This window comes from Platalea leucorodia (genome assembly GCF_965183815.1).
Source record: "Platalea leucorodia genome assembly, chromosome: 15".
NCBI classification, from domain to species: Eukaryota; Metazoa; Chordata; class Aves; order Pelecaniformes; family Threskiornithidae; genus Platalea; species Platalea leucorodia.
In genome coordinates, this window is record NC_138837.1 from 11580197 (window position 1) to 11601938 (window position 21742).

Consider the following 21742-nt stretch of genomic DNA (forward strand, 5'->3'; position numbering starts at 1 on the left):
ACCCCATGGCAACGCTGCGGGTCCCTATAGCCGGGGGTGACCCCATGGCAACGCTGCGGGTCCCTATAGCCGGGGGTGACCCCATGGCAATGCTGTGGGTCCCTATAGCCGGGGGTGACCCCACGGCAACGCTGCGGGTCCCTGTAGCCGGGGGTGACCCCATGGCAACGCTGCGGGTCCCTATAGCTGGGGGTGACCCCATGGCAATGCTGTGGGTCCCTGTAGCTGGGGGTGACCCCATGGCAATGCTGTGGGTCCCTGTAGCCAGGGGCGGCCCCGTGGGTGGTAGGTGGGTGCATCCCGGGCCCCTGTAGCTGGGGGGAGCCCCACAGGCAGGACGTGGGGCAGCCCGGGGGTGCGATACGGGTGCCGCCCCGGTCCCTACAGCCGGGGCAGCCCCTGGGAAGGGTACGGGGACAACACAGGTCCCTCCAGCTGGGGCAGCCCCACAGGAAAGCTACGGGGCAGGCGCTGGGAAGGCTACGGGGACACCGCGGGCCCCGCGGGGCTGGGCCAGCCCCACGGCAAGGACACGGGGCAGCCAGGCAGCCCAGCCCAGCCCAGCCCAGCCCAGCCCCAGCCCCGGGGCCCCGCCGCGCGGGGCCGCCCCCGCCGCGCACTCACCGGGGGCCGGGCCGGGCCCCGCCGCCCCGTCCCGTCCCGTCCCGTCCCGTCCCGCCCGGCTCCCCGCGGCGGCCGGGGCGGAGCGGTGTGCGCGGCCCGGGCGGGGCCGCCGCCCCCGCGGCAGGTGCCGGGGCGCAGCATGGCCCAGCGGCCGCGGGCGCTGGCGGAGCGGGCGGCGGCCCTGAGGGTGAGCCACGGCGGCGAGCGGGGAGCGCGGACCCGGCCCCTTCCCGCGGCCTCGGGCCGGGGCCCTTCGCCGGGGCCGCGGGGAGCCCGGGGCGTCTGGGGCTGCCTGCGGCGGGGGGGGGTGGATCCGAGGGGGAGAGGGGCCGAGCGTGGGTCTGGGGTCGTTCCGGTGGGGCGTGGGGGTCCCTGGCGGGGCGTGGGGCCGTGTGAGGGGTCCCCGTGGGGAGGTGGGGTCTCTGTGGGGCTCCTGGTGGGGTCTGGAGCCACGCGAGGGGTCCCCCGTGGGGATGGGGGCTCTTTATGGGGTGCCTAGCAGGGTGTGGGGTCCCTGGCGGGGCATGGGGCTGTGTGAGGGGTCCCCGTGGGGAGGTGGGGTCTCTGTGGGGCTCCTGGTGGGTCTGGAGCCACGCAAGGGGTCCCCCGTGGGGATGGGGGCTCCCGTGGGGCTCCTGGTGGGGTGTGAGGCTGTGGGGGTGCCCTGGCGGGGTGTGGGGCCATGCAGGGGGTCCCCCGTGGGGATGGGGGCTCTCTGTGGGGTGGTGCACGAGGACCCCGGGAGGCACGGGGCTGGGCAGGGGGCTCGGGGCCGCCATCGCCCCGTCGAGGCCCGCGCGCTGCCCCGCCGCTCTTGCGTTCCAGAACAAGATCGTGGACCGGTGCGAGCGGCTCCAGCTGCAGAGCGCTGCCATCGCCCGGCACGTGGACGAGGTGCTGCCTGCCAAGGACCAGGGCGTCCTGGTGAGTCCCTGCCCCTTCTCCCGGCACAGCAGGGAGCCTGCTGGCCCCGCGTGCTCCCGCGCTCGCCGTTCCCAGCGGAGATGCTGAGCCCCTGGGGCACTCGTCGGTCGGGGTGCAGGGGTTGTCCCCCTCCTACCCCACAGCTCGTGCAGGCGCCAGGGTGCAGCTGCGATTCCTGCTTCATTTGCCTAAAAAATGAATGATCTCTGCTCCCCAGGAACAAGCGATGGGACAAGAGGGAACGGCCTCAAGCTGCGCCAGGGCAGGTTTAGGTTGGATATTAGGAAAAACTTCTTCCCCCAAAGGGCTGTCAGGCCCTGGCCCAGGCTGCCCAGGGCAGGGGCTGAGTCCCCATCCCTGGGGGGATTTAAAAGCCGGGGAGATGTGGTGCTGAGGGACATGGTTTAGTGGTGGCCTTGGCAGTGCTGGGTTAGCGGTTGGACTCAATGATCTTAAGGGTCTTTTCCAACCTAAACGATTCTGTGATTCTGTGATTCTAAAATGTATGCAAGCAATAAATTCCTTGGTGTTAGTGTACAGCCATCAAACATCCCACTGGGACCAGTGCCTTACCGATTCCTGATTTTATTTGTGCCTCACTGTCACTGAGGACCAAAGACAGTTCTCGTGGTGGCTCTGTTTCTTGCTAACAGCGAATCCAGGAAGATCTGCTGAGGGATGGGACTCTGGTCCCTCGCAGGTTGTCACTTGGGTACCAGGGTTAGGCCAGGAGGCAGTGGGCAGGTTTGGGACTGGTTGTCCCGTTTACCTCTGCTTGCATCGTGATGCGTGCTGTGGCTTGGGCTCAATTAACAGAGTAATCTCAGCAGCTGAGCCCACAGAAAGCCGGCAGAAGCGGTTGGTGCTCTTGTTGGGGTTGAAGCAAGGCTGATGTTTCTCTTCTCTCCTTGCTCTGGCAGAACGCAGCCACCGCGGCACGGGAGCTGGTAATCCAGAGGCTGATCTTCGTGGGGAACGCGTGTGAAAATGAAGAACAGCGGCTGCTGGAGAAGGTGCACGCGGAGGAGGAGCGGGCGCACCAGAGCATCCTGACCCAGCAGGTGCACTGGACGGAGGCTTTGCAGAAGCTGGCTGCCCTCCGAACCTACCTGGTGGACATGATCACCAACCTGGACGACCAGGGCCTGGTGGTGAGTACTGCTCCTTGTACCGAGGCCCAGAAGTGACCTCGATTTTTTTATCATGGGTATTGTGGGACTTAAATACGGTGTTCAGCAGCTTGCTGCACTGACAGCAAGGAGGCAGAGTTGGACAGGACCTACGTTTGCAGGTCTAGCTCCTTCACCTGGTCCTGAGAAGCCCCCGTGGTTTCTCGGTGGTTCCTAGAGCATCTGCTCTGCCCCGTTCTGCTTTTGCTTGCAGTGAGGTTCAGAACCACCCAGGCTCAGGTCTCCAACTTCTTGGCTTGAAGCTGCCGGCTCTCAGATGCCCTTAGGCTTGACAGCCAGGACAGCTATGGTTTGGGAACTGCTCTTACAGCAGCCAGCTGGGCCACCAGTTTTCTAGTGTTCTGTCTAGCTTTAATCAAAACGTGACCCTTGGGAGCACCTGCAGCTCTTCTTGAAGGTCTGCCCTGCTGTCTGGCATACCTCTGCTTGGGATATTTACTGTGCAAAGCAGCCCGTGCTTCCCTTCGCTCAGTTCCTTTTCTGGCTATTAAATTGTCTCGGTTTACCCAAGCGATTCCTCTCGTCGTAGACGCGAGCGGGTAGGCGTTGCACCTCCTCTTCCTTGCTCTTGGCCTCTGCTTGCCACATGTAACTTTGTGAAGAGGGAGGCAGCAGCTCTGCTTGGAAAACAGAACCGATCCCACGGACAGAAGGTAGATGGCTGTTCCTTTGGTGGGAAACGCAGCTTCTGTCCTGCCCCAGCATCTCAGCTGGCTGGGCTGTGGCCTCACTGTAGGAGTAGAGGTTGGAAAGCAAGATCCATCAGATGCCTGTGGCAGAAAACAGCGAGACCCTCAATTTCTCCTTTTGCCATGTGGTGGAGGGGAAATAGGGATCGTATGTTCTCCACCTTGGATCGTTGGTGTTGGTGTCTATCAGGAATCGATACCTGTCCTGTCACAGGAAAGTGAAAGGCACGTGGAGCACCCTGCAGCTCATATTTGAGCAGGGATCGAATATTTTCCTACCGCTTTGCTAACTGGGCTGTACCTTGGGAACGCACCATTGCCAGCGGGCACAGAAACAAGCAGGTCTGATCACGAGGTTAATCTGACTCTTGGGTCCCCCGCAGCTTCACCCCTCGCTGAAGGCTGTGGGGGTTGTTTGCTGCAAGCCCAGGATGTTCTTGCAGCGTGCCCTAATGGGCTGGGGGAGGAGAGGGGACCCCAGGGCCCGGCTTTTCACACTCTGGGCAAGGCAGGGTGCAGCGGTAAGAGCTCCCAGATGCAGACAGGCTGGTGTCTGCCAGGGGGTAGGAAGTCAGAGCTGGTTCTTTGTGGGTCTGAGACTTGCCGTCTGCCTCAGCTCTCCCACGTGTTTCCCTCGCACCGGACGATCCAGCTGTACTTGTGTTCTTCTGCTCTCACACCGTTTGCACGTGCAGCAGAGTGGTGGCAGACTCTGGATGCTCCCATGCCCTTCTGGAGCTATTTGTCACTCAGCCACCCAGTCCCACTGGTGCAGCAGACATCACCCCTAGCTAGATGTAGAAGATGTATCGCTCTTAGCCATTCCCACTCATTTTCTGAGTCAGGGAGTGGAAAGTGCTGCAGCTGAAGAAAATGGATGTTGGACACTCGCCCTGCTCCCCAGGGCCAGCGTTGGGGTGAGGAGTGGTTTCTCTGGGTCAGGAAGAACAGTGCTCCCTGGGTCTCGGGTTTGCTGTGCCCCAGCCTGTGTTTGGGATTTTATCTGTGGGGATTTCAGCTGTGCTGACTCTTTCTCTCCTTGTCCCCAGCGTGCAGAACAGGAGATCTTCGAGAGGTTAGTACCTGGCTGCTCCTGGTCCTTTCCCTGACCCCTGCTCCAAGCTTGCCTGCACCCTCCGTGGCTCCCGCTGTGAGCAGCACGCCATTGCTCAGGCAGCCGGCGACACCGCCGCTTTCCTCCTTCGCCCTGCTTTTGTCGAGGACAAGGACGGAGCACAGAGATGCCAGTGCGGCCTCTTGTCTCTGCTTCACGTGCTGCCCTGCAGCTCAAGACGGAGAAGTCTGGCACCTACAGATGCTCCACATGCAGTGTCTCCCCAGAGGCGCTGCCAGATGCACGGGCCCTGGCTTACGGGAGACCCTCCCCAGCTCCTTGGTGAACTCCACAGGGCTCCCTGGGAGGTGGCGCAAGCCTGTCCCTGGCCTGGTGGCAGGAGGGGGGATTGTCCAGCTGGAAAGCTGGCGTGCTCCGTGCCCGGGGGGCTGCTGGCACAGCGACTGCACGGAGGGGAGAACCAAGTGCAGGTGTCAGCATTTCTGGAGTCATCATCAGTAACGTTGGGCTGCCCTTCCTTGAGAAGGCAGCTTGGTGGCTGCATTTTTACAGGCATTTATTTCTGGGGCTGCTGCAAGGGTGCTAGCTAGCACTGCTTGGACTCTGCTGCCCAGAGGACTTTCAGGAGTATTTTTGCCTGTAGAGAGTAAGAAATCGGCCACAGCACATCGCCAGCAGCCAGTGCCAGAGCCTTAACTTACAACCCTGAGTCCATGTGTGTACTGCAGGCCACAGGAGCCCAGCAAATCCTCCGTCTCCTTGCTAGGCTGTATGAAACCCGGAGTCCCGGCTTGTTCTCCTGTTGTACCCCCCTTTGCTCCAAAAGCAAAAAGCAGCCTGTTCATTGTGCTCCTCTCGTGCCTTGATGGCTGCTCTCAGGCGTGTTTAATCTGTGTCTGCTGAGTGAGGAGGCTTTGACTCAGGCTGCTGGGATTGTATTTCGAAACACTGAGGCCCTTTCAGAAGGGACTGTAATCGAAGCCAACTGAAAGTGTCACTTGGGAGGAGAGCTTGTCCAGAAACCCCCACCGCAGTTTCTCTGCAGCAAGTGCTCCTCTTGCAACTGCTCCAGCGCATATTTCTGTCATACTTCCTAGTGATCTTAAACACCTCCCAGCACTGGTCAATAAATCATTGTATTTTGAAATAACTCTTGTGTTCCTTTGCTAGGACAGAGGTGGCGGAAGGAATCCTAGAGCCACGGGAGTCCCTGAAGTTAAACTTTAATCAGACCTGCGTTCAGAGTCCACTGCTCCATCGACTCTGGGCCTCTGCTGTTCTCTGCTGCATCGCAGGTCAGTGACTCGCTCAGGTCTCGCCCTCTCTGGGGATTCCTGCTCATTCACGTTGTGTCCAAAGCAACATCCTGATGCTGTGTCCTGCCCAGGACCTGGGGCATCTTGCCCCCTCCGCTGTCCCAGCCCCTGCGAGTTCCTTGGACCCCGCAGCCAGGGACCCAGCAGCTGTAGGAGGTTTGGGAGGGGGGACAGTGGCTCGAAGCAGCCGGTTGTGGCTAAGAGGAGAACAGGGGTTTGAAAAGGCTGCGTCTTTTATCAGCTCTGTCGATTAACCTCACTTGGTTTCTTTTGCTGTTGCCTGGGTCAGCTGGTGACAGCAGTGAAGCTGACGCTGCCGTAGGAATCTCTGTCACAGAAATTCCTCTTTACCGTGTTTAGCATTGGCCTGCTGGTGGTTTTAAAAGAGGGTGAACTCACCCACGTGGCGTCTGTGAGACGCTCTGACGTGCTGGAATGAGAAGTGAGTAAATGCAGTAGCTTTCTGATCATAAGCTGAGATTGGGGCTGTGCACGAGCTTAGAGACATTCGTGATCTGGTTCAGCTCTTGCTGTACCGCTGAGGCTGCACCGGAGGCGTTTGTCAGGCCAGCGACGTGCTCTGGGAGTGGTTGCACCAGGTTGGTGTCGGCTCTGGTGAGCAGTCTCTCGACTGTTCTTCCGGCTGTGATCTGCCTGAATTGCTGATTGTGAAATGTTTGCTTTTACTTTTGCTTCCAGGGCATCGTTAGAGCGTTTCAAATGTATTTTTTGTTCCTCATAGGTGGCAATATCCTTCACAATTGGAAAACGTTTGTCCCGTGTGCCACCTTGTGAGCAATCCCTGGGGTCATCTTCCCAAAGCTTTTGCATTAACCTTTGATTTTTGCTCATCTTGCTCTTGATGCTGATGAGCGGTTCACAGTTTTTCCCTGTTTCCAGGTCCCTCTCCAAGGTGTGCGCTTCTGGCTTTTATTGCTCTTGTGCTTTCCAGTATTAGCTTGCAAATCTGTGCGTACCGGACAACACTATCATTTGTTTCTTCTACTGCAGTCTCTGGTGTTGCTCATCCTTTGTGATTAATCTCCCTCTGTTTTGAGTCTTTTGAGTGCTGGCAGTCATGCAGACTCCTGCAGCTGTATGTTGGCAAAGTCGAGCAGGTTCTCAGCAAATGTTCAGAGCTGTTAAGTCACGCAGGAAACCTTTCCCTAATTCTCTTTGTTGTGACATGGTTTTTTTATGGATTCCTTTCCCAACAGCATCCTTGTCAAATGCAATGGCTCTAAGGCATTCGATCCTAGTAGTGGGTCTGTTGGTGCTATTATTACACTCTGCTTTGGGTTTTTGGTTTTTTGTTGTGGTTACATTTAACGTGTCATTATTGCATGCTGAGGATGACTGCCATATCCTTGCTTATCTCGCTAGTCCATAGTCCACCCAGGACCTAGCCCTAGAGATTTAATATTAACTGCAGTGGTCCTAGCTTTCATTAAGACGCAGTAATGTTATTTTGCACTTGGTGGTCCCTCCTCCCAAAGGCAGTCGAACAGGTGGCACTCTTGTTTATTTGCTTGAAAAGAGTAAATTCCTAGCCTTGGTGGTTTGCCCCTGTCGCCTCTCAGAAACTTGGAAACCAGCAGGCAAAAGAACCTCCATTTCACTCTCAAAAATGAACACGATTCCTTTGATGTCTGTACTTGGCATCTACCCTTCTGTTTCGCTTACGTTTGGGGTTGGTGGCTTCTTCCTTAAACCGAGAGATGATGTAAATCTCCTGGCACCGTTCTGGGAGGGATCTCGGTTCCTGGCGCTGCTGGGGGCAGGGGAGCGGTGATGCTGCTGGAGACCTGAGGGAGGACCCTCTGCTGAGGTGACGCAGACTGAAGCCATCCCGGCTGGCCGAGACCTTGGGCTGCCGCATGGTGACCTTCTGCCCCGGGGACCAGGCTGGGTCCGGATTCCACCTTGGTGCCTAAGTCTAGCGACGAGGATTGTCATTTCAAATGTGTGAGTTTGGAAATGGGAACTTGGATTTTTAAAAGTAGTAAAATGTGCTCCAGCTAACACGTACGTACTTGACAGAGATGTTAACCGTGTTAGCTTACCTGCTCAGCGTCCCTCGTCTCTCTGAAGTGGCAAGGCCACTCAGGTGGGTACTGTACACAGAGAAAATAGATTTTGGGGTGAGACGAGTTCCCGGTGGAATTGTTCATCAGAATATGTGGGAATATCTGGAGGGCAGATTTAATCATGACAAAACACTTGTCTGTGTGGGAAAATTTGCTGATCTGAATTACTCTGCTGTTACTCTGCCCGCGCTTCCCCTCCCTCAGATGCTCCCCTGGAATCACAGTTCCACAACGAAGCTGTGTGGGTGTCAGCAGGATGATATTTCCTCGTGCAGATGACCCCTGTACCTGAACACCAGAATGCAACCCCGTACCTGGGTTAGATGTGTGTTGCACGATAGGAGGTTTAGTGCCCTTCTTCTGTCAGAGGAAGAAAAAGTCTCGTACTGCTCCGTTTTCTATGAATTCATAGCAGCGTTTGGCTTCCTGGAAAGTCAGCCTACGAATAGGCAGCGTGGGCAAATAGAGCTGCGGAGACCTATGGAGGGCACGGTGTGGCGGGCAGGCAGCTGCAAAGCGTTCGGCTGCTGCTCAGTGCAATAAATCATCAAACGAATGAGGTTGTCTGCTTCAGCTGCAAGGGGATGCTCTCTTCAGCTCTGCTTTCTGCTCGCTGTTGCCCGCAATAGCTTCCACCTAACGTGCAAGCGTGCGTGGCACTGCCACGTTGTGCAAACTGATAATTCAGCCTCGGTTCGTCTCCTGCCAGGGAGCACCAGGGCAGATGCAGCCCCAGGAAAGCCCCCGACCAGCACTGCTGCTGTTGGGTGCCGCTCGCTGGTCGGAGGGATGCTGACCTGGGTCCCTGTAGGTGCTGGAGCAGGTTGGGCTCTGGGACGACCCTGTTGAGGGTGCAGCGTAATGGTTTGATTCTTTAAGGGCCTCATCCTGCCACGTGCTGGATACCGAGCAAAGGGTGGTTGGGAAACGGCCGGAGCAGGCGTGATACAGTAGAGCTCTTGCTGGCAGCAGGGCTGGGAGAGCAAATGACTCACCTGCTCCAGCCTTGTTTCCGTGGAGGCTTAAGACCTAAAATGAATGAAGTGAGGGTGGGGGAAGGCAGGGCAAGGAGGGGCACCCCCAGGTAGAAACTCGGTCTCCCCACGCGCAGGTGAGTCAGCTGGGCATCAGCCTCGTCTCTTTGCTTCGCAAATTTACAGAGCGAGGGAAACGCTCGTGCAGTTATTCAGTGCTCGCACCCGTCTGCAGACCCACTGAGGGGTCTCGCACGCAGCCAGGGCAGGGCGAGCAGTGCTGGGTGCTGTCAGCCCGCGGGGCCGAAGCGGAGCAGAACCCCCAGCGGGTGCAGGCGTCCTGCGGCCAGCCCGGCTCTCGCCCCGGGCTGCAGCTCGCTGGGTTTGTGCTGTGGCGCGAGGGCCGCTGGGCAGCCCCTTAATTCACAGCAAAACCAAATCGAGTCATGGCTGTGCTCATCTCTAACGCCTGGTGCCACCTCCAGGCTGGCACAGCTGCTCCAAACGCGCTCAGGGTGGGCTGATTAATGACTTGGGCTTTATAGGAGCAAAGGGATTTCCCCTGCCCAGCCCTCTCTGTTCCTTCTCCTTCCCGTATTACCGGCTTTGCAGGTTTTCTGCAAACAGCTCTGCTTGCTTGCAAAGGCTCTTGACTTTGGGGGAGGAGAAGTTGGGTCCTACTCACCCGCAGTGGGGGTGGGAAGGGGCTGAGATTTGGGGTTCTCCCAAAAGTGGGATGAACCAAACCTGCTGAGTTCTGTTTTGTGGGGATTCGGGCCAGGGTCAGAGGAAGATGAGCAGCATCTTCTCTGACTCTGCAGGACTTGTAGTGCAAGGGTGGAGAAGCGTCTGGTGAAATCTGGGCCTTGATGAGTCTCTGCGTTGTTCTGGCCCTGGCCTGAGAGGGGGGGCTGTGGGGAGCTGCTGTGATGGCACCCAGCCTGAGACCGAGCCCCCAGCACCGTGTCACCCCGGGGGAGTGGACGGTGTCTCCAATGGCCCTGACCTCTTTGGCCGGTTCAGAAAGGGGCCACTGAGCCAGCGCTCACCGTGTGGCTTCTCTTGCAGGCTCACAGGAGATTCACATCGATGAGAAAACTGTCAGCCCCCACCTCAGCCTGTCAGAAGACAGGAAAACCTTGACCTTCAGCCCCAAGAAGGCAAAGGTGGAGTTGGACTGCCCGGAGCGATTTGACCACTGGCCCAACGCTTTGGCCACTGCAGCTTTCCACTCGGGAGTCTGCGCGTGGAAGATCAGCGTGGAGAAGAGCTGCGCCTACAAGCTGGGGGTTTGCTACAGCTCTGTGCCGCGGAAGGGGTCCGGCAACGAAGTCCGCCTGGGCTTCAACGCCGCCTCCTGGGTCTTCTCACGCTACGACAAGGAGTTCAGGTTCCTGCACGCCGGCCACCCGCGGGCGGTGGAGCTGATCAAGTCTCCGGCCGAGATCGGGGTGCTGGTGGACTTTGCGGGAGGGGAGGTGCTCTTTTACGACCCCGATTCCTGCGCCATCCTCTTCTCCCACAGGGAGACCTTCCTGGAGCCCCTCTATCCCGTCTTCGCTGTGGCGCACCAGAGCATCTCGCTTGTCCAGTGAGCGAAGCATTGCGCTCGCTGCGGGGGTGAATACACAGTTGTATATACAGGGACTGTATATACGCTATGCAGTGCCTTTGTGGGGGAAAGGAGCCCAGACAGGGCTACGGGCTTGTGCACAGTGGTGTTCAGACAAGACCTGCCTTCAGACTACATCTGTTCTTCACGTGTTTTACGGCAGCTTTCCTCTCCTCCTGGAGGCTGCACCCGCTCTGTGTCTGCCATGCCGGGGCGAGGGGTCAGGGTAATGCCTGGCTCTGCCAGCCGCTTTTAGGTGAATCATTTAATTCCTCTCCGACCCAGGGCAGCTTTCCAGCCCTCTAAGGGCTTTAGAAAACAGGAGAAATATTAAGAGATGTGTTTGGAGAAACGGCAGGGAGGAGGCACGTGGAAAGGGACATTGCTGGGACACAGCTGGAGACACGCTTTTGGGAGGAGCTGCCCTGTGCCAGAGCGGGGACGGTGCGGGGGGGCTGTCACCCCGGGGGACCCACGCTGGGGCAGGGGCACCCCTGAGGGGCCGCGGCCCATGGAGGAGCCCGCGTCAGAGCAGAGGAGTAAAAGCAAGGAGCAGCAGAAAGAAACCTAACCTGAGCTGCTCCTCGCCTCGCCAGAGTGGGGGGGTTCAGCGTAACGTGGCGAAAACATGGGGAGCTGACGTGAGGCAGGGAGGAAGGAGAGGTGTTGGACCGCAGTTGAGCGAGGGAGAAGGGCAGGAAAGGTGTTTCCCCAACTGTTTAAAATTTGTCATCTTTATTTCTCAATACCCAAATCAGTAAAGTTTATTAATTGGCAACGTATTAAGTAAAACTGCCCAACTCCAGACTGTTTTGCGCACAGCAGGAGGCCTGCGACAGCCTCCTGGCCACTGCTGTCAGAAAGCGGGGTGCTGGCAAGGTGGCGAACCTGGGGCACACCGAAGTGTGCAGGGCCTGCGCGTGGGCCTGCGGGGTGCTCTGCGCGAGCAGACCTTGCCCAGCTCTGCTGATGTGCTTGCGCAGGGGATGCTTGAGCCTCTCCCCAGGGTGACTGAGAAGGGATAAACCTCAATGTCTGCCTCCATCCCTCCAGCCAGAATGAGCCTGACCCAGTCCCCAGCTCCCATAGGGGAAGGCACCACCGCTGACCCGTAATGTTTTTAGAGCTATGAAAGACATCAGCAGAGATGCTGAGCATCAGATACATTTTATTGCATTAACACCCCTCCTGCTCCGCAGGCAGCGCTCCTCCCTCCGCTCAGAAGCGCTCGCTTCTTTTCCCTGCCCAACCGGCAGCACGAAATCCCACGCCAGGACCAGTTTGCAGCTCAGCAGCAGTGCTGCTCCTCCTCCAAAACGCAGCTACCCCTTCTCGATACGAGCCAGGAGGTGGCTGAGCGTGGGCAGGACGTGTTCGGGGGGCACCTCCGGCTCCTCGCCCTGCCCGTCAGCCCGGAGCAGAAAGCCGTGCATGCCCACGGCTCGGGCTGCCCTGTAATCCCGGGCGTAGTCGTCCCCAACGTGAGCTGCCTGCTCTGGGGGGACCCCGCTGAGGTGCAGAGCTTTCTCGAAGATCCTCCTGTCCGGCTTGGCGAAGCCCGTGTCCTCGGAGGTGAGGATGAACTCAAAGTGGTGCCGCAGGTTGCACTGGGAGAGGACGTTTTCCAGCCGGTTATCGAAGTTGGAGACCACCCCCATGCGGAAGCCGCGCTGGCGGCACCGGCTCAGGGTCTCGCTGGCTCCCGGCAGCACCTCCCAGTTGCAAGCGCTGCAAAAGTCGTGGTAGAGCTTTTCCGCCATCAACGTTAGGATTCCATCTTTGTGCACGCCGGAGAGCCTGAAGGTCTGCTTCACCACATCGACCCACCACTGCTGGGAGCTCAGCCCCCGGCCCCGGCCGTAGTTGGGGAATTGCCGGCTCTGGGCTCCGTATGCCTCCCGGAAAGCCCGGCTGAGCGCCTCCGGCTGCACCCGCACCCCGCGCGCCCGGGCCTCGGCCGCGTAGCTCTCCCCCACCGGCCGCCGCAGCCGCAGCAGCGTGTCCTTCACGTCCCACGTCAGTAAGCGGAGCCTAAGCATGGCTTCGGTAAAGCTGGGGCCTAAGGGCAGCCTGGAACAAACGGGGCGGCGAGGCGGGTGCTCTGCTGAAGGCGTCGGTACCGAGCGGGCCCACGCCGGTTGTGCCAGGTGCGGGCTCCGGCCCGGTGCCCAGGTCGCACCCGCTGGTGTCGGTGGCCCCCGCGGGGGGTTCAGGCCCCCTCTGGGGTCTGCATCGAGCTACGGCGGGGGAGGGAAGGCCCTGCTCTGGGCCGCGGGGTGCGGAGGCTGCCGGGCCGGGCCGGGGCCCCCCTCCGTGGGTGCTGCAGCGGGGTCCTGCGCGGGGCTGCTGGGCGATGGGGGGGTGGGTGCTCCCGGGGCTGCACCCACAGCGCAGGGGGGCCGGGGCGCACCCGGGGCCCGCGGGGCGGCACCCGGGCTCCGTGCGGGCGGGCGAGTGGGGCCCACGCGGGTCACGCAGGCGCTGGAGGAGCGGGGCGGAGCCGGGGCTCAGCCGGGCCGGGCTCCCGGGGCGCGGGGGCTGCGGGCCGCGGGCCGGGTCCCGGGGCCCACGGGCGGCCCGGGCCCGCGCCGCTCCCCGGAAGCCCCGCCCCTGCCCCTGAAGCCCCGCCCCCTTCCCCCGGAAGCCCCGCCCTCCGCGCTCAGGCCCTTCCCGCCGCCGCCGCCTGCTCCTTCAGCCAGCGCAGGAGCTGCGGCGCGAAGTAGGTGATGATGGCGTCGGCCCCTGGGGAGAGACGAGACGATGGAGCCGCCCCGGGGCGGGGGACGCACGGGGACGGGGTCGGGGGTAGGAGGCCTCGGGGCCGCCCGCCTCACCTGCGCGCCTGAAGGCCGTCAGCGCCTCCCTGACGGCAGCCTCCAGGTTGAAGGCCCCGGCCTGGGCGCCGTGCCACAGCATGGCGAACTCCCCCGAGACGTGGTACACGGCCAGCGGGTGCGTGGGGTGCTGCGGGGAGGGAGCTCAGCCGGGGGACACCCCTCCCCCCGCCCGGCACCCCCTCCCCGCACCCCCCAGCGCTCCCGGGGCGGCTCCAGCACCCACTCAGCCCGTGAAACCAGCAGTCACATCCCCTCCGCTCTGGGTATCCGAGCTGGCTGCCCCAAACACACCCCCCTCCTCCTCCAGGGCCACCCTGTGCCCGCACCGCCATGCAGAAGGGGCTTACTCGAGCCTTGACGTCCCTCACGAGGTCCAGGTAGGGCATCCCCGGCTTCACCATCAGCATGTCCGCTCCCTCACGCACGTCCCGGTCCTGTGAGGGGAACACGCGCACGACCCCGGCAGCTCAGGGTAGAATAACGTTTTCCAGCAAGTCCATGGTTGGTTTTCCCCAGAAGTTTTTGACCTGGTGGTTGGTTTTCCCAGGCGGGATCACAGAAGGGTCTGGTGAGCCCCTAATGGCCACCGGAGCCCACAGACGGGCGGTGATGGGGGAGAGCTGACGCTCCCCTCCCCAGACGCACGGTGCCTGGGGAAGGCTGGTGGCTGCATGTCCCTGGGCCTGGTGCCCCGAGCCACAGCGGGGTATGGGGTCACCAACTCGGTGGCTCCCAGCGCACGGTCCTCAGGCCCACGCTGGGGACCGGCTCTGCGGCAGGCTGATGGGCATCACGTTTCTCTCACTTGAGAGGGAAGAGCCTTGGCCATTTCAGCTGGCGTGCCTCCTACCGCCTTCTGCCTCCGACACCCCTGGGCTTGTTCTCCCCAAACCCACGACCCTTGGTGCTGCCCCGGGCAGCCCGACCCTGGCTCACTCACCACTGCGCGCATCGCCAGGCCCCTGGCGCCTGGGGGCAGCTGGTAGCATCGCCTGTCTCCGAAGGCAGGTTTGGATAGCGCAGCATCCCTGGTGACGGGCAAGGCAGAGGGCAGGGGATGAGGACACGCGTGGCTCCTCATGCCTCTTGCCTCGTACAGCTTCAGAAATGTGAGGACAGACTAGGACAAGTGCATGAGCCATCGGGACCAGGAAAGGAGGGGCTCTCCCAACCCACCTCAGATCGCTCTGGGAGGTCCGACAGGCCCAGGTGGGCCCTGGGAGCCATGCGTCAACACCCACTACCCTCCCCATGCCCAGAATCTGGGGTAAAATCGTGTCGGACGTTTTCCTTTTGCTCTTTTCCCAGGCAGGTTCCTCAGGGACACCCCGTCAGGGTCACACGCCGTCAGGGTCAGGCTGTTCTTGGGACAAGGTCTAATAGCTGACTGAGCTGAGGCTTGTCCCTGAAGCCACCCTTTGGGGAAACACTGGCCCCTGTGACTCCCCTCCTCACTGCTCCTGGCAGCTGCAGGCAGCTCCCTCCCTGCCTGCCTTGCCACCAGCACCCAGGAGGAGTAGGTGGAGTGGGATGGAAGACCACCCAAAGTTATCTTCCCACCAGCCAGCATCTCCTCGGCAAGGTATATCCATCTCCCTCTTGCACCAGGAAGTAGGAGGAGAGCGCTCCAAAGCGACCAGCATGGCCCCAGCTGTGGCTCACGCTCCGGCCGAGCCCCGTTCCCAAATAACTATCTGGGGACGCACCTCCCGGCCAGCCCGGCACTGGCTGGGGACGCTGCCGGCTGAGGGACAGACCCACCTGAAGGGACCGTAGAAGCACGAAGCGAACTTGGCACTGTAGCTCATGACCGAGACCTGCAGAGGAGAGCGGAGCCATGAGGGCCAGAAGCTTGGTGCTGCATCCCCATGGTGGGACAGCAGCGATTCCCTCCCACAGCTGTTTTATACTCTGCCCCACATCCTCCTTCCCCTGCCAGAGGCCTGGCACCTCACTGTCCCCATGTCTGGCCGAGGACATGCCCTTCCTTTGGGCACCGGGCAGGGAAACGCCTGCAGCGTGTCCTGGGAAAGGTGGGGGTCCGCCTCTCCCACCGCTTGCCCAGGACCTGTTGTGGTGCAGCCTCCCTGTGGGCGTCGCTCCTGCCTTTGGCAGACGCAGATCCCGAGCTCACCTTGTTGCCCAAGTCATTGGAGATCAGCGCTGCCTTTATGGCTGCAACGCGCCCATCCATCATATCAGAGGGGGCAACGATGTGGCAGCCTGCAGGGAAAGAGCAGAGATGCTGAGAAGTGCCTGAGGCTGCAACTGCCTGCAGGAGGAGGCGACCCCAGGGCCAGAGGGGCCCCAGCTGCCTGCAGCTCTGCCGGGGCCAGCGCGCGGAGGGCAGGGGGAGCCTCCCCCGGCTCGGAGCAAAAGCACTCGCAGTTGGCACCCAGCCCAGTTTGCTTTTGGGCCTGCTGAAAGCAAGAGGGGGCGAATCTGCGAGAGTCAAACTCAGGTACTGCTGCCAGGAGACTCCTCACCCGCTTTGGCATAGGCCAGCGCCACTTCTGCCAGCCGCTGGCAGCTGATCTCGTTCTGGATGGTGCCATCTTCACGCAGGATGCCTAGGGGACAAACCTGGGGTTAGGTGAGGGGCTGGTCGGCTGGTTGCCTCAATCCCTAGGGTGGGAGCGTGGCTCTCACTACACACGCTCAGAGCAACAGCGATGAACATGTTAAGGGAGCTGGACGAGGAGACCAATGACGCAGCCCTCCAGGGACTGGACACAACACGTGGGTGCTCCAGGGAAGGGAAGACAGAGATGGAGTACACAGATGGGTGCTCAGACAGATTCAGATGGCCAGGGAGTGGGTGCCTTAACCACCCGTGCCTCCCACCCTGCGCTCAAAACCTAGGAGAGGTCTCTCGGGCTCAGCTGCACCAGCACGGGGGAGCCGAGTCTTGGGGCAGGAGCTGGCCAGGCCCCACCAGCACCCAGTGCTCCTCAGCAGAGAACAGCAAATCCCCAGAGACTCCCAGTCCTGGGAAGGTGCCTGAAGAGCAGCCCGGGACCCCAGGCTGTGCGCTCACCGCAGTGCCCGTGGGAGGTGTAAGGGCACAAGCAGACGTCGCAGGCTATGAGCAGCTCTGGGAAGGTGGAGCGGATCTTCTTGATCGCCTGGATGGCAGGTGTGTCCTCTGCATCAGCAGCAGAGCCTCTCTCATCCTGCGAGAAGAGAAATGCTTCAGCACGCAGAGCTGAGCGAGTCCCACCCACTCCTCCATGGCGGCAGTTCTGCCCAAAAAATGTTTTCTGAACCGCGAGACCGCGTAATGCAGGGCAGTGTGACCACCAGCGATGGAAGAGGTGACAGAGTAGTGCCTCTGAGCAGGGAGTGCAGGTCTTGCGGCCACCTGCAACAGCTCCCGGCACAAGGCTGGGTCAGGGGAAGGCGTACAGGAGAAGCTTTTCCCAAGTCATCCACCCTGCTTTCTGCAGCACAGAGCTCCCTGTTCTCCTCTGCCCTGCAGTGACGCACCGCTTGTTCAAAGGGACAGAGGACACCCAGAGCCACCAGGAGCATTTTGGGTGTCACTGCAGTCTCCCATCCCCGTCCTGCTCTGCTGAGCAGGGTGCAAGCACGCCCAGAGACCCTGAACTACTCCTGTTTGATCAGGAGACCCCCCCCAACCCCACACTGCTCTCCCACACCCCTGTGGCTACCCCAAGCCCCCTGTCACCACCTTGCACACTGACCTTGTGGACCTTGCTGGGCACCCCGAAGATGAGCACACACTTCAGACCATCTTGGACGAGGGGATGCAGCATCCCCTCCAGCTTGTTGACTCCGTACCTGAGAAGAGCAAAGTGAAGGGGGCTGCCAGGCACCCAGACCTGCTCTGTGGGGCGAGCAGGTCTGTGACTTGGATGCTGGTCTGCGAGCGAGCCAGCATCCACAAGCATCCACAAGCATCCACAAGCATCCACAAGCATCCACAAGCATCCACGCCAAGCAGCAGCTGGAGGCACAGAGGAGGTGTTGCCTGAATGTTGGGAGGAACAATCCAGGACCTTATCTGGGGCTACAGGAGTGCTATCTACCTGGCATGGACACTCTTTGCTCTGAAAGGACGAGCGTGCCCTGCCCTTGGATCCCTTATGTCTGTTGCAGATCCAGCCCACCTCCCCACAGGACCATCCCCCTGGGGCCTCTCTGACCACAGCCCTGCTAACGTAGCAGCAGATGAAGATGGGATCTGCCAGTCCCACAAGATCTAAGGCAGGACCGGAGCCCGTGTCCTTGCACAGGTTTTCTAGCTGCTGCTGGAAAGCCCATTCGCTTCCAACTTCCCTGCGTGCCCAGCCCATGCAACGTGCGAGTGCTCTGGGACATTGCGAGGCCCTGGCACTATCCCTGTCCCAGCATCCCCAGTATGATTCCCTCCACTTCCATGGTGGACGAATGCTCCCGCCCTGCCTGATGCCGGGGGATCCCCAAGGCAGGGACCGCAGAAGGTTAGAAGCATCAGCCCTGGCCCATGCTCATCTCAGGCCATCATCAACCCTGCTCGGGCACGGGGCACGGCAGCGACCGGCAGGGGCTTGCGTTCTTACCTGGCTTGTCCAGGGAGGCTGGGGATCAGCTCCACTGCATCAGGGCTCTCACTGCAGGAGGTGGATGGGACAGAGATGTGAGGACTTGGCACAAGAAGGAAGCCCCTAGCCAACGCTTGTCCACAGGGAACCTTCTGGGGAGTCTGAATCTATCTAAGAGCCCAGGGAACACCTAAGCCAGTCAACACGAGCTTGGTCCGTCCCGAACCCAGAGAGCCAGGGCTCACTCACGTGACAAAAATGGGGTAGATGAGGTTGGAGGCATCGAAGGTGGTTGCCGTACACTGCCAGGAGCGTAGCACAGGGTGGAAGTAGCCGCTGTGAAGAAGGGAGTCCGCCTGCATCTTGGGCGTTCACTAGGAGGCTGTGGAAGGAGACTCTGAAAGACCAAAAGAAACCGGTGGGCTGGTTAGCGGTGGTGTCCTGGTAAGCCACGGCTACCGGTGCCTGCGAGGAGGGGGCTGAGATCCAGGCAGCCACTGCAGGACCATGCCTGTGCTGCTCCAGGCACACGCGGGGAGCCTGAGCCGCAGCCAAGCCAGCTTCAGCCCCGCTCTCCCGGGGGCTGCCCCGCGCCAGGTGGGTGTTGCAGGACCCCGCGTCAGCAGTCACAGCACAGCACTTCCCATAGACAGGGATGATGCCGACTCCTCCCCACAAAACGTCCCAATTCTGTGTGTGAAACCACCCATTTACAGCCACCAGCGTCCTCCCGCAGCAGAGCCACGTTCACACGGTTCAACACTACCACCCTCGTCAGGCTCCGTCTGTTTTAGCTTGTGCAGCTGTAACAACAGCTTCTAAAGATGAGATGGTCATTGCTTAATTCGTTCTAGTTTTGCTTTATGCTGTATAATTGTGTGATACGGCTTTTGTATACAGAGTAGTAAAAAGCTGCTCTGTGTAGCATGAAGGATTTGCGGCCACAAAAGGTGCAGCTACAGGAGAGTACGGGCACCGGGTGAGAGAGAGGTGCAGGATCATCCTGGAGACACCAGGGCTGTAAACCCTGCCGTCGCACAGCTCCAGCAGCCACTTACTGCTGCGTAAAGAAAACTTGAGAGTTGGGCAAATTTGATTCCCGGGGTAACAAAGAGCCATTACTCAATACACATAAATCAAGCGTCAGCTATGTTACTGTTGAAACTTTTTCTGTAGCAATATTTTCTTCTTCTGTCACAGTTAGATCTAGTAATGATTCTGCTATTAGACCATTATGATTTAAATTTCCACTAGCACTAAATTCTCACGACCATGTTGGTGAGAGCGCAACAGAAGGGGCTGGGGGAAGGCGGCTGCCCCGGGACGAGGCATTTGGCTGCAGCACAGAAGAGAGCAGCTGCTATGGCTGGGACGCCCAGGGAGCCGCAGCCTCAACAAGAGACTGTTTGTACAGAGCGGCCTCAAGGACTTCTGCTGGCTGCACACAAACGCCCCGCGCAGAGGAGCCAGGGGTGCCCTGGGAAACAAACAGCAAAGGCCCTGCTGGAGACCACAGCTTCTGTTTTGAGAGCTGAAACCCGAGGGAGGCAGGCGGGAGGAGAGCTGGAGACGGGCTCCTCTTCCGAAAGAGCAAGCGGGATTCCTCCACTTGCATCCCTGGGCAGGGCAGGGCTTCCCACCGGAGACAGCGCGGATGCGAGGACGGGACCTGCCTCAGGGGAGCAGCCCCGCCGTCCCCAGGCCCATCCCAGGAGGGATTCCCCAGCATTAAACCTCACGGCCCCCGGCTCTCTCCAGAGAGCAGGCGCGGCTCACTTCGCATCCCGGGACGCAGTCCAGGGGAGAAAGCTTTACACCAGCCCCCGCGACAGCAGCCTGCAATGGAGCTGGGCAGGAGGTGGCTCCATTCTTCTGGAAAATCTTTGATTTGAGGTGTTCACCTATGTTACATGCTCAAGACCCTGCAGATATTCTAATGCTCAGCCAAATTCTCAGTCTGTATCAGGCCACCCCAGTGCATAGGGCACGTGTAATGTAATAATGTAATGTAATATAATAATATAATAATGTAATAATAATGTAATAGGGCATTGCGTTCGCTCCAGGGCTTGGACCGAGTCTCTCGTACCCCGAGCGATCACCCCTGCCTGGGGCTGGGGGAAAAGGCACCTCTCCGTTACTTACAGGCTTATGCGTATAAAAACACTGTATAACAGAATCGGGTGGTGCTTGCAGGGGATGCAGACCAGCCGACGGGCACACCGGCAGTCTCACGGCAACACTTGGCAAGTAGTTTTTAGCCCTGGAAAGCTGCCGCTCCCGGCCTTACTGGCAGGGAACGGGACAGCCCTCGGGTGAACTGGAGTTGGCAGCCGCTCCAGGCAGGCAGTGATCAAGAACAAAGGGCTCAGTGAACAAAACCCACCTCGAGAATCCAAAAAATGCTTTAAACAGATAATCCCACAGGAGGAAGGGGAGCGGGTGGGACCAGAGGCACCTGGCTCTGTAGGGGACAGATAGAGGCCACCGCTCCAGAAACTGCCCTCTCCGGGGAAGGAGGAGATGGGCGCCCGGCAGAATTGCAGAGCGGAGATAACAGCCGGGACGGGCGGGCCCCGGCGGAGCACCCGCCTGCTGCGGGGCCAGGGGAGCTGGGGCCCTCCCTGCCGAGGCCGAGGGCCGCGGGCTCCCCTCACCCGCGCAGGGCGCCCGGTCGGACCAGGGCACCGGGGCCTTACAGCCACGCGCGCCCTGCAGCCGCCCGACGGCCGGGGCGCAGAGCAAGGACCGCGAGAGCGCCGCGATAAGGGGACGCTGCAGCAGATGTTGCGCCCTAGAATGGGGCTGTTTCCCCCCGAAATCCCCTTCAGGCTCCCAGCGGAGCACAGGCGCCTCTTTCTCCGCCATTAAATGCCCAAATCTCCATTTCTAAAGCAATTTGCTTCATGTGCACTAAAGCATTGGTAACGCCAAGTTTAAGAACAGCCCTGCAGCTCCCTCCCGAACCCTCCGAGTTTCACCTTCGCTCCTCCGCGCTGGGCCTGCTGGAGGACCAGCCCAAACCCGCAGCACCCCAACCCGCGCCTTCGCCCAGCTCGGGGCCCGCTGCAGCGACCCGGGGTGCCTCGATGCCTTCGAGGGAAGAGGAGCGACTGCGAAACGAGAGGACCGCGCACACGCCGCCCTCCCGCCCGCGCTAGCACGAATGACACAAACTCAGCGGACGGGCTGAAGCCAGACCCGACGCACGCCAAGGGCGAGGGGCAAGGTCTGCGCTGCCTGCTGACAGCACCGCCGAGCAGGCAGCTGCCTGTTCGCTACCGAGACGCGAAAAAGTTGTTTTCCAGCATTTTGGGATCCAGAAATGTATGCGGGGTCATCCTTTGCTGCACAACGATTTACCTGAAGTCCCGGAGACGCGCGAGCTCCCGAAATCCCCAGTGGGAGCGGGGGTGGACTGGGGCGTACTGGGAAAGCGAAGACAACGGAGCTGCGGGTTAATTAACAGTCACTAAGAAAGGTCAGGACGTTAATGAACGTTTCCAGGTGGGATCTGGGAATGGGTCTGTAATTACACCGCAGGATGAGCGGGGGCTCAGGACCGAGGCCGACCCGCAGCATTGCGCGCTGCTCGGTGCTTCCCCCACCACCGTAACTGCGGGTTACCGAGCAAAAACCGGGCTGCCCTTGCTGCCTGCACCCAAGCCGGGCCCTGCCCTCGATCTCCGGCCTCCGGGCAGCCCTAGAAGAAGCCGGGGTCGGGGACCGGGGGACCGGAGCCGGGGCGACCGCCCCGGCTCCGGTCCCCCGGTCCCCGACCCCGGCCCCCGCACTCACCTCCCGCCGCCGCCGCGTCCCGCTCCGGCCGTGTGACCCTGCCGGGAGCCTTCTGGATTTGCATAACCCCGC

The 21742-nt window shown here is 60.5% G+C and overlaps 3 protein-coding genes across 8 annotated transcripts; 1 reads left to right on the forward strand and 2 right to left on the reverse strand.

Moving 5' to 3' along the window:
- Nucleotides 1–763: 763 nt before the first annotated feature.
- On the forward strand, nucleotides 764–10474 carry BSPRY (B-box and SPRY domain containing; the record flags this gene model as incomplete). The annotated part of the gene is made up of 6 exons (XM_082327373.1): nucleotides 764–811; nucleotides 1450–1548; nucleotides 2469–2699; nucleotides 4477–4502; nucleotides 5673–5797; nucleotides 9948–10474. The coding sequence occupies 6 exons, from the start codon at nucleotides 764–766 to the stop codon at nucleotides 10472–10474; spliced, it is 1056 nt and encodes a 351-aa protein (XP_082183499.1).
- A 1165-nt stretch (nucleotides 10475–11639) lies between these two features.
- Nucleotides 11640–12582, reverse strand: HDHD3 (haloacid dehalogenase like hydrolase domain containing 3). Its single transcript, XM_082327533.1, has one exon. It carries the CDS (start codon nucleotides 12528–12530, stop codon nucleotides 11814–11816), a length of 717 nt encoding a protein of 238 aa, XP_082183659.1. The 5' UTR covers nucleotides 12531–12582; the 3' UTR covers nucleotides 11640–11813.
- A 516-nt stretch (nucleotides 12583–13098) lies between these two features.
- On the reverse strand, nucleotides 13099–21742 carry ALAD (aminolevulinate dehydratase). Of its 6 annotated transcripts, none has more exons than XM_082327530.1 (13): nucleotides 21409–21546; nucleotides 21236–21300; nucleotides 18122–18269; nucleotides 17891–17941; nucleotides 17033–17129; nucleotides 16366–16501; nucleotides 15815–15898; nucleotides 15463–15551; nucleotides 15090–15145; nucleotides 14269–14356; nucleotides 13676–13762; nucleotides 13326–13455; nucleotides 13099–13233 (listed from the first exon to the last, which is right to left on the reverse strand). In XM_082327530.1, the coding sequence occupies exons 3-13, from the start codon at nucleotides 18232–18234 to the stop codon at nucleotides 13151–13153; spliced, it is 1014 nt and encodes a 337-aa protein (XP_082183656.1). In that variant the 5' UTR covers nucleotides 18235–18269; nucleotides 21236–21300; nucleotides 21409–21546; the 3' UTR covers nucleotides 13099–13150. The 6 variants fall into 6 exon arrangements, with proteins under 6 accessions (XP_082183656.1, XP_082183655.1, XP_082183653.1 ...); XM_082327529.1 differs by having other exon boundaries at nucleotides 21236–21323; XM_082327527.1 differs by lacking the exons at nucleotides 21236–21300; nucleotides 21409–21546 and adding an exon at nucleotides 21671–21742.